Source organism: Onychomys torridus, chromosome 8 (assembly GCF_903995425.1).
Source record: "Onychomys torridus chromosome 8, mOncTor1.1, whole genome shotgun sequence".
NCBI lineage: Eukaryota > Metazoa > Chordata > Mammalia > Rodentia > Cricetidae > Onychomys > Onychomys torridus.
The window spans coordinates 16,813,786-16,822,764 of record NC_050450.1 but is presented as its reverse complement, the minus strand read 5'-3'; the positions used below and the strand labels follow the sequence as shown (position 1 = coordinate 16,822,764).

The 8,979-nt window shown below is 53.9% G+C and overlaps 1 protein-coding gene across 3 annotated transcripts; it reads left to right on the top strand.

Moving 5' to 3' along the window:
- Znf205 (zinc finger protein 205) lies at positions 1 to 7,011 on the top strand. Of its 3 annotated transcripts, none has more exons than XM_036198287.1 (7): positions 1 to 120; positions 763 to 822; positions 1,947 to 2,157; positions 2,351 to 2,442; positions 2,940 to 3,060; positions 5,174 to 5,281; positions 5,509 to 7,011. In XM_036198287.1, the coding sequence occupies exons 2-7, from the start codon at positions 766 to 768 to the stop codon at positions 6,567 to 6,569; spliced, it is 1,650 nt and encodes a 549-aa protein (XP_036054180.1). In that variant the 5' UTR covers positions 1 to 120; positions 763 to 765; the 3' UTR covers positions 6,570 to 7,011. The 3 variants fall into 3 exon arrangements, with proteins under 3 accessions (XP_036054180.1, XP_036054179.1, XP_036054181.1); XM_036198286.1 differs by having other exon boundaries at positions 688 to 822; XM_036198288.1 differs by lacking the exon at positions 1 to 120 and adding an exon at positions 307 to 626.
- The last annotated feature ends 1,968 nt before the right edge of the window (positions 7,012 to 8,979 follow it).

Sequence of the window (8,979 nt, the reverse complement as noted above, 5' to 3'; positions counted from 1 at the left end):
GTCCCTAATCCCAGCCTCCACCGGGCTTGCCGACCGGTTCAGTTCTGGCTGCCAAGATTCGCTTCACCCCCTGGAGGGGTGCTCCACGGCACCCCAGGTGCCTCCTTTGCCTCTGCCTTGGTGAGAAAGGGATGGTTGGGCAAGCACCTGGAAATCGGCTTGTGCAGTCAGTTTGCAGAAGGGGACAGGGTCAAAGGTGGAAAGCTTGAGGCTGTCAGGAGAGAATGAGGGGGCAGAACCCAGGATGGGGACGGTGAGGACGTGGCCCACCGGACCATGACCAGGATGAACGTCCCCGAGGGGAAGCTGCAGCTTTGAGAGAACTGCTGAGAGTGGGCAGCTGATTCGTGGATTCCAGGCGAGGCTGTATCCACCTGGGGCATACGGCAGGCACCACCGCACTGGCACCTCTTTTGTGGGATCTCTGCAGAGCCTTTCTGCGCCCATGACAAGAAACCCCGATCCCGACTTACCCCTCACTTTGCCTCAGCTGACTTCACCGAGATTTGAGACTCTTGCTTCAGTGACAAAGGGGACAATACCATGCCTTTCAACGAAACCCGAAAATATCATTCAGCACGGGGCTCCACAGGGTCCTGCAGACCTCTTTTGCACTTTGGTTAGACGTAAGGAATGCTGGAGCACTTCGGAGGTGTTCCAGATGTTGATTTCTTTCCTCTTTTCCAGGATCCTGGCTAAAGCCTGGAGGGGGCTTGCTGAGCAGGGGAGAGAATCATTTGCTGTTCTTCCTCTCTGATATAGACGATGTCTGCAGACAGTAAGGGCATCCTGGCTGCTGAGAGCAAGGAGAAAACCCATGAGGTAAGGTGGGATTGTAGGGAGGGTGGGCTGCCTTGGAATGGAGCAGAGGGGATTTTTAAAACTCATACCTGGACAAAAGGAAGAGAGGGGCTTCCAGATGCGGGCACTGGGCAGGGGTGAGGGGGAGGAGCGGCATCATGGGAAATAGTTTCCAATCGGTCTTTACAGTGTGTTTTTGCTCTGTCTAGTAAGGGGCATTGTATTCACAGAACATAGGGAGGTCTTCTGTTCCCCACTCCCTTCCTCCTGGGCCATGCCTCCTCATGGCTTACTTCTCTGTGAGTCTGAGTTCTGCCTGTAACAGCTGCCTGCCTGTGGTGTGTGTGTGTGTGTGTGTGTGTGTGTGTGTGTGTGTGTGTGTGTGTGTGACTAAGGACTGAACCTTACTTCTCATATATGCCATAAGCTGTCTTCTACTGAGCTACATCAGATACAGTTACAGGCGTGGCTGACAGGGTTTGGAGGGGTGCTGTTTAACCCACTACATGCAGTTCTTATGACGCCGCTCTGTCGTATGAGGCTTCTGTGGAGAGGTGACAGCTGCTTCCAGGGTGCCTTGGTCACGTGGACTGTGCATCTTCCATCCACTGCCTGCCCTTGCTGGGGTGAGCCCTGGATAGAAAGAGAGGCCAACCCTTTAAGACAGCGGTTCTCAACCTGTGGGTCAAAGACCCTTTTGGGGTTGAACTACCCTTTCACAGGGGTCACATATCAGATATCCTGCATATCAGGTATTTACATTATGTTTTTTTTTTTTTTTTTTTTTTTTTTTTTTTTTTTTTTTTTTCTGAGACAGGGTTTCTCTGTGTAATTTTGTTGCCTGTCCTGGATCTCGCTCTGTAGACCAGGTTGGCCTCGAACTCACAGAGATCCGCCTGCCTCTGCCTCCTGAGTGCTGAGATTAAAGGCGTGCACCACCACATTATGATTTATAGCAATAGCAAAACTAGAGTTATGAAGTAGCAACGAAAATAATTTTGTGGTTGGGGGTCACATCATGAAGGTCACAGCATTAGGAAGGTTGAGAAGCACTGGTCTAGAGTGTGCCTTATGTTTGAGTGTGCATGCCACTAGCCAGCTGTCTCCACCAGATCTCCAGTGCTGATAGGGAGTGTGATCCCTAGGTTCCAGGTCGTGGGCAGTGCTGTGGAGACATGCTCTCTGGGCAAGAGGAGACAGCCTTGGCAGCCTCTCAGGAGTCAACACATATTAAGGCAGAGCCGGAAGAACCACCCCCTGAGGGGGTATCATTGGAGGATAGAGCTCCAGGAACACAGGGCTGGATGCCCCAGAGTCCTGGCTCTAAGGAGAAAGCTCTGTTCCTGCCTGGCAGAGGTAGGAGAAGGGCGTGTTTTTTTGGGGGGGGGCATTCTGGGGAGAGTTAAGGGCTTTACTGAGGGAGGTAGAGGCTCCCCTCCTGGCAGCCTTCAAGTGACCGGCTTCCTGGGGTGAATCGGGTGAGGGCTGAGGTAGCTGGGAGCATCGTGGCCCAGGATGCTGGCTGCTCTGAGGACCCTGTCTCCCGCAGCACTTCCCTCACCCTGGATTCCAGTACTTTCCCGAGGGGGAAGGCCCAGAGAACGACAGGTGGCCGCGGCACTCCTCACCGCCTGGTCCCAGGTGAGTGTCCTCTGAGGTCCCTCCAGCCTGCCCAAGGACAGAGGCAGGACTCTCCCTGGTCCTCACACAGTACAGTCTTCTCTGTACTGGGTTCAGCATGTGGCTCGTCCTGCCTGGCGTCAGAACCTTCTGCTAAAGTGCTCTTGGGCCACTTGGGAGCCCTCACCCAGACATGGGCTCACAGCAGTCCTGGTACAGCTGGTGGAGAAGCAGAGGGAGCAGAGTGGCTGGTCTGTTGTTGAGAATCCTGCTCTGAGAGATGAGCTTAGGGTGGAGACCATGTGGGGGCCTGAGCTAGGCCCATGGACCCTAAAATGTTGCCTTGTTCCTGACCATCACATCCCACAGAAGGCCATTCTTGGGTGGCTTTTCTGTCCAGCCATCTAATCCAAGTGATGGGGTCGCTGCAGGCAGCAGTTTGAAGGCCTGGGGTTGACATTTTTTTCTTACTGTGTCCACAGTAAACCCTGAATAGTGTTGTTTTCATGTTGTCTCAGATGCCGGTGACCTTTGAGGATGTGGCTCTGTACCTCTCCCGGGAGGAGTGGGGAAGGCTGGACCACACACAGCAAAATTTCTACAGGGATGTACTACAGGAGAAAAACGGGCTAGCTTTGGGTAAGAGCTTATCTGCAATGGCGCCTTCCTGTGGCCTCGGGAGTACTGAAGGCTGTCCTGTCATTGCCTGCCCACCCACCTCACCTCCTCTCCTTTCTTCTCTCCTTTATCTGGACAGCACTGCTCTGCAGAACCTTCCACACAGATGGCAATGTCTGCATCTGTCCTAGGACAGTGACCACAGGCCAAGTGCCTGCTGAGTTCTAGAAACAGGACAGGAGGGATTAATTTCCAACTCCATTTGATCAGCTCAGATTGGAGTTTGAACAGCCAGTGTTGGTTGTGGTAGCTCACACCTGTAACCCCAGCAGTTGGGAGGCGGAGGCAAAGTCCAGAGGATTGATGCTTACCTGTGGAGTTCCAGGCCTGCAGGGCTAAGTAGTGATGCTTGTCTCAAAGGCTGTTTGAAAAGCAGCAGCCGCCGTGCTGGTCAGTGGCTGCAGCACTGTACAGTGTTGGTACAGTGGGATTCTCGTTCCTCCTCAGAGTCCAGCTTTAGATGTGTCCGATCCTCTGCAGGCCCCCTGTTGGATAGGCCATCAGCTAGCCTCTCAGGTCCTTAAGCTAGGATTGCTGCTGCTTCAGGGAACCTACGGGCCAAGTGTGTGCCTCCAGGGATGGGGAGGGCTTGCATCTCAGTCCAGGCTTCTGACGCCTCAGTTCCAAACCAATCTTGACAGAATTTGATGATGTCTTCAGCACTTCATTGTGTAGCTACTTCCAATTTACTAGTTAAGGTGGAATCCCTGGGCCTAAGCAGTGTGCGCAGTGGGGGATGGGGACGGACTGGGGGGGGTAGAGGTCAGAGGTCAGCCTTGAGTGTTGTTTCAGTGCAGTCCACTTTGTTTTGTTTTTTGATTTTTTTTTCAAGACAGGGTTTCTCTGTGTAGCCCTGGCTGTCCTGGATCTCACTCTGTAGACCAGGCTGGCCTTGAACTTAAAGATCCGACTGTCTCTGCCTCCCGAGGGCTGGGATTAAAAGGGTGCACCACCACTGCCTGGCTCACTTTGAATTTTTTGAGACAGGGTCTTTCATTGGTCTCAAATTCACCAGATCTGTTTAGGCCGGATAGCCATTGCGCTGCGGGTATCCACATCATTAGGACTGCAAGCATTTGCCACTGTGTCCGGCTTTCAATGTGGGTGCTAAGGATGGAACTTAGATCCTCACACAGGCTTGGCTGGCAGACCCCATGGCTTGGCAGTTCTGTTGATGACTGGGATGGTGGCCCTGAGACCTATTCTGGGCATATCAACCACCCCACTTCTCTAGTTAGCTCAGGTTTGTCTACTACCCACTGTTAGCATTTCCCAGGACCCAGACCAACAAGTCCAAGCAAACCCTGGACGTTAGAGGGTACGAAGGACTCCGTCGGGCTCTAACCAGTGACCTAACAAATTCCTGTCCTCCATTGGGTTGTGAGAGTTACAGCCGTCTTCTCTTACTGACTACACCAAATCCCTCAGGGACACAGCACACCAGTGTCCCAGCCTCTGGAGCTTGGCCTCCGCACCATCCCCGTTCCCCTGAACGCAGGTGCAGGAGCAGGTGGTCTTCTGCGGTCCCTGCTGCTGTCCCCTGCGTGGCAGCTGTGACAGGAAAGGATCTGCTGAACTTCATGTGGTGTTAGGGGTGGGCCTCACACACACCATGCCAGCGCCTTACCCCCAGCCACCTCCAGCCCCTCTAAAAGGATACATATATTTATTTACCATTTGTTTAAATGTTGTTTTGAGACAGGGTCTCAGCACAGCCTAGCTGAGAATGACCTTAAACTTCTGATCTTCCTCCCTCCACCTCCTAAGTGCTGGAATTCTACTAATGTGCCACCAAACCTGGAATTTTTAAATTTTGCTCACTGATTTTTATTGAGACAGTCTCACTGTGTAGTCTAGGCTGGCCTTGAGCTTAGTGCTCTCCGCCAGTCTCCCATCCATGCCTGGCTCTAAAGGAACTTGTGAGTGCCTTTTGCTTTGTCTTAGGTTTCCAGGGCCCTTGGGCCCCTTTTCCTCGTTCAGTCAGGTGGGGCTGGAGCTGGGGGATCATGGGAGGAGTGCGGTTTGCGGGGTGATTCTACGACTGGGTAGAAGCACAGCTTCGCTTTCTGGACAGGGTTTCCGTTCAGCAGACCTCTCTGGGTCCCCCAAGTTCACGGGAAGGGCGAGGTGGCGAGTTCCAGCAGACCGCCAGGTGCCGAGGAGAGAAGAGGCCTTGGTTCAGGTGAGGAGGGCCTTAGCATATGCCTTGGTTTGGGGCTCCCCCTTGTGGGTGTGCATGCGGGGGTTTCCAGACCCCTCTACTGCTGGAGGGTGGCTCTTGAGGGGTCCCTGGCTTCCCCTTCCCTTTTCCTGTCTCCCAGAATCTAGCTCCCGGGTTTTTAGCTCTGCCTGCCCATCCCTCAGGCTCTCTAGAAGGCTGTCTCAACTGGCAACCCTGTCTTTTTACAGGGGTTGTGGAAATGGGGAAGGTGGTCCCAACCCTAGCCATGGCAACCCTGGAGGACGCGAAACCCTTAAGGACCAGGGCCAGGTGGGCTCCCCGGGAAGAGCCACAGTGTGGTCAGCAAGTGGCTAGCGGCCTGGGTGCAAAGATGGCCAGAGACTCTGGGGAAGCCAGGCAGCCCAAGCCCTCCCCACCCGACACACATCCTCTCAAGAACCCAGAGAACAGCGGCCCAGGGAAACCCAGCGCGGAGGAGAAGGGCGCCCTGGAAAGTGGCGAGGAAGGTCTTGTTGCGGACGGTGACCCGGGCAGGAAGACATACGAGTGCGAACAGTGTGGCAAGGGCTTCAGCTGGCACTCACACCTGGTGACACACCGGCGCACTCACACGGGTGAGAAGCCCTACACCTGCACGGACTGCGGCAAGCGCTTCGGCCGCAGCTCCCACCTCATCCAGCACCAGATCATCCACACGGGCGAGAAGCCCTACACCTGCCCCTCGTGTTGGAAGAGCTTCAGCCACCACTCCACGCTGATCCAGCACCAGCGCATCCACACCGGTGAGAAGCCGTACGTGTGCGACCGCTGCGCCAAGCGCTTCACCCGCCGCTCAGACCTGGTCACACACCAGGGCACTCACACCGGCGCCAAGCCGCACAAGTGCCCCGTCTGCGGCAAGTGCTTCACGCAGAGCTCCGCCCTGGTCACGCACCAGCGCACCCACACCGGCGACAAGCCCTACCCGTGCCCGGAGTGCGGCAAGAGCTTCAGCCAGCGCTCCAACCTCATCGCGCACAACCGCACGCACACGGGCGAGAAACCCTACCACTGCCTGGACTGCGGCAAGAGCTTCAGCCACAGCTCTCACCTCACCGCCCACCAGCGCACCCACCGCGGTGTGCGGCCCTACGCCTGCCCGCTCTGCGGCAAGAGCTTCAGCCGCCGCTCCAACCTGCACCGGCACGAGAAGATCCACACCACCGGGCCCAAGGCCTTGGCCATGCTCATGCTGGGGGCGGCGGCGGCAGCGGGGGCGCTCACCGCACCCCCACCTGCTCCCACTTAGAAGCCACAGAGAGACAGAAGAGAGCACCCAGGGTAGCTGGGACAGTCCCCGCTGATGCTGGAGCCCTGGGAAGAAGACACTGGGTCCTAGCCAGTGGGATGGACCGGGATGAGGGCGGGGAGCTGTCAGGGTCCAGCGCTGGCACCAGGTGGGACATGGTGACGTGGGAGGAGAGGGCGAGCACTCTAGCTGCAGATTAAAGGCCTTGGATTGCAAGCTGTGGCCTGTGGCTATGTCTGCCTGGTGCTTGAGCCGATCGCTGAGCGTCCCGCAGCTCTTGGTTCTACCATGGTCCTCGGTCAGGCATTCCTGAGTCCCCTCTTTTGGCCTGGAAGCCTCTCTTCCCTGACTCTTGGGGTCAGGGTCCCTTTTGTCAAAGGCCTATTCCAGAACATGGGGACCTTTTTTAGAAAAATAATAACTTTTGTGGTTGTTGTTGGTATTTATCTATGTGTATGTGTGTGGGCATGCACGTCTGGAAGTAAATCAGAGGACAACTTTTAGAATGTGGGTCCCAGGTGTGGAACTCAAGTTGTCAGCTTGGTTGGCAGTAGGCATCTTTACCTGCTGAGCCATCTGACCCTGGTTTGTTTTTTTGAGACCCGGTTTCATGTAGCCTAGGGTAACCTGGAACAAGCTTTGTCTTTTTTTTTTTTTTTTTTTTTTTTCAGAGCTAAGGACCGAACCCAGGGCCTTGCGCTTGCTAGGCAAGCACTCTACCCCTGAGCCAAATCCCCAACCCCTGGAACAAGCTTTGTAACTGATGTTCCTTGCCTCTACCCTCTAGGTACTCCGATTCTAGGTGTAAACCACCCAGCCCATCTTGGGACCATTAAGTCTGTAGCAAAGGCTCTGAGTTCAGGTTTCCCAGCTGGAAGACAGCCAGTCACTTCTGAAACTGAAGCCAGGAAAGGGGTCCCATCAGCTGGCATCATGTCCCGAGGGTACTTGGCACTCCCTGAGTCCTAGCCTCTCCTTTGGCTTTTATATCAGGAACCGGAAGCAGGGCAGCTGTTTCCTGTCTACTGAATTGACTCTGCTCTCTCAGGCTCCTGGCTGTTTTGTGGATATCTCCTCTCCATCTGCTTACAGTGGAGCCTGCCAGGGAACTGAGGATTTCTCCCCAGGGACCACTCTCCCGTCTCGTGCACTCTGCAGCTGCTGCCAGCTCTGTTGCTCATCTCCTTGATGTATGCCATTTATAATGTGCTGTACCTTCCCATTTGGCATTGAACAAAAGTTCTGATTTTTAACCTCTAGTATCCATTCCCATGTGCTCCTTTTAACACCCAGGATCCAGCCTGTGATCCTGCACTGTGGCTCAGCTGCCAAGAGAACATTCAGTCTGCTGTCAGAGGCCTCAGGGAACTATACACTGTCTGCAGCTCTGGGTGGCGCCTACGCCTACGTTCAAAGGGATACAGCTCTGTAGCTTGACTAGGATACAGAAAACAGTAACAATAGCTGGCCAGGCAGAAGCAGAGCCAGCAGATACATTGTATGCACTGTCTGCATTACCTCTACTCTCTGACTAGGTTTGTTGCCTCAGTTTTGTTTGTTTGTTTTATGTGCTTTGGTGTTTTGTCTGCATGTGTGTGTCTCTTAACTGCTGAGCCATCTCTCTGGCCCCTGAATCACAAGTCACAGAACCAGAGGGCTGGAATTGGTGGCCCTCTGGTTCTGGAAGGGTTGTTGTGGTGTTTTTGGTTTTGTTTTTTGTTTGTTTGTTTGTTTGTTTAGATAAACTGTATAGTCCTGGCTATCCTGGAACATACTCCGGAGGCAGAGGCAGGCAGATCTCTGAGTTCAAGGCCAGCCTGGTCTACAGAGCAAGTTTCAGGACAACCAGAGCTACACAGAAAAACCCCGTCTTAAACAAACAAGAAGTTTTATTTAGACAGGATCTCAGGGAGCTGAAGTTGGCCTAGAACTCAGTAGTCAAGGATGACTCTAACCACTGGTCATACTGGCTCTGCCTCACAAATGCTGGAATTACAGATGTGCTCTACTGTGCCTAGCTAGATTATTATTTATCAAAGAGGCCAGAAAGACAGACTGCTACCTCCATCTTGTCTGCACTGACCAATGTCACTCAGCCAGCAATGGAATTTCTCAGTGTGAGGGCTGAGGGGGTTCTCACCTGTGAAGTGGGCGTCTCTCCAAGAACATTTTAATGAGGGCGAGGGACTGCTTGCAAAGACGTGTTAAAATTCACGGGATTTTAGCGTACTGACTCACTAGCACGATGGGTATTGTGGACTGTGTGCCTGGTGCATTGGGGATGTATAGTGACCCACTGGGACAGATTACACAGATTACGTTCAGAAGAGAGGGGCGCCTTGAAAAATATTAAACAAGGAACAAATAAAATGAAGTGTTAGTACTGTGGGTCTCGAAAGGAACTGATGAC

What these genes read in the sequence shown, in the direction of transcription:
- Znf205 (XM_036198287.1), top strand. Translation starts at nt 766, where the DNA reads ATGTCTGCAGACAGTAAGGGCATCCTGGCTGCTGAGAGCAAGGAGAAA. An exon ending in TCTGTTCCTGCCTGGCAGAG is followed by an intron (nt 2,158 to 2,350) that starts GTAGGAGAAGGG and finishes TGTCTCCCGCAG; the next exon opens with CACTTCCCTCACCCTGGATT. An exon ending in GAAAAACGGGCTAGCTTTGG is followed by an intron (nt 3,061 to 5,173) that starts GTAAGAGCTTAT and finishes CTTTCTGGACAG; the next exon opens with GGTTTCCGTTCAGCAGACCT.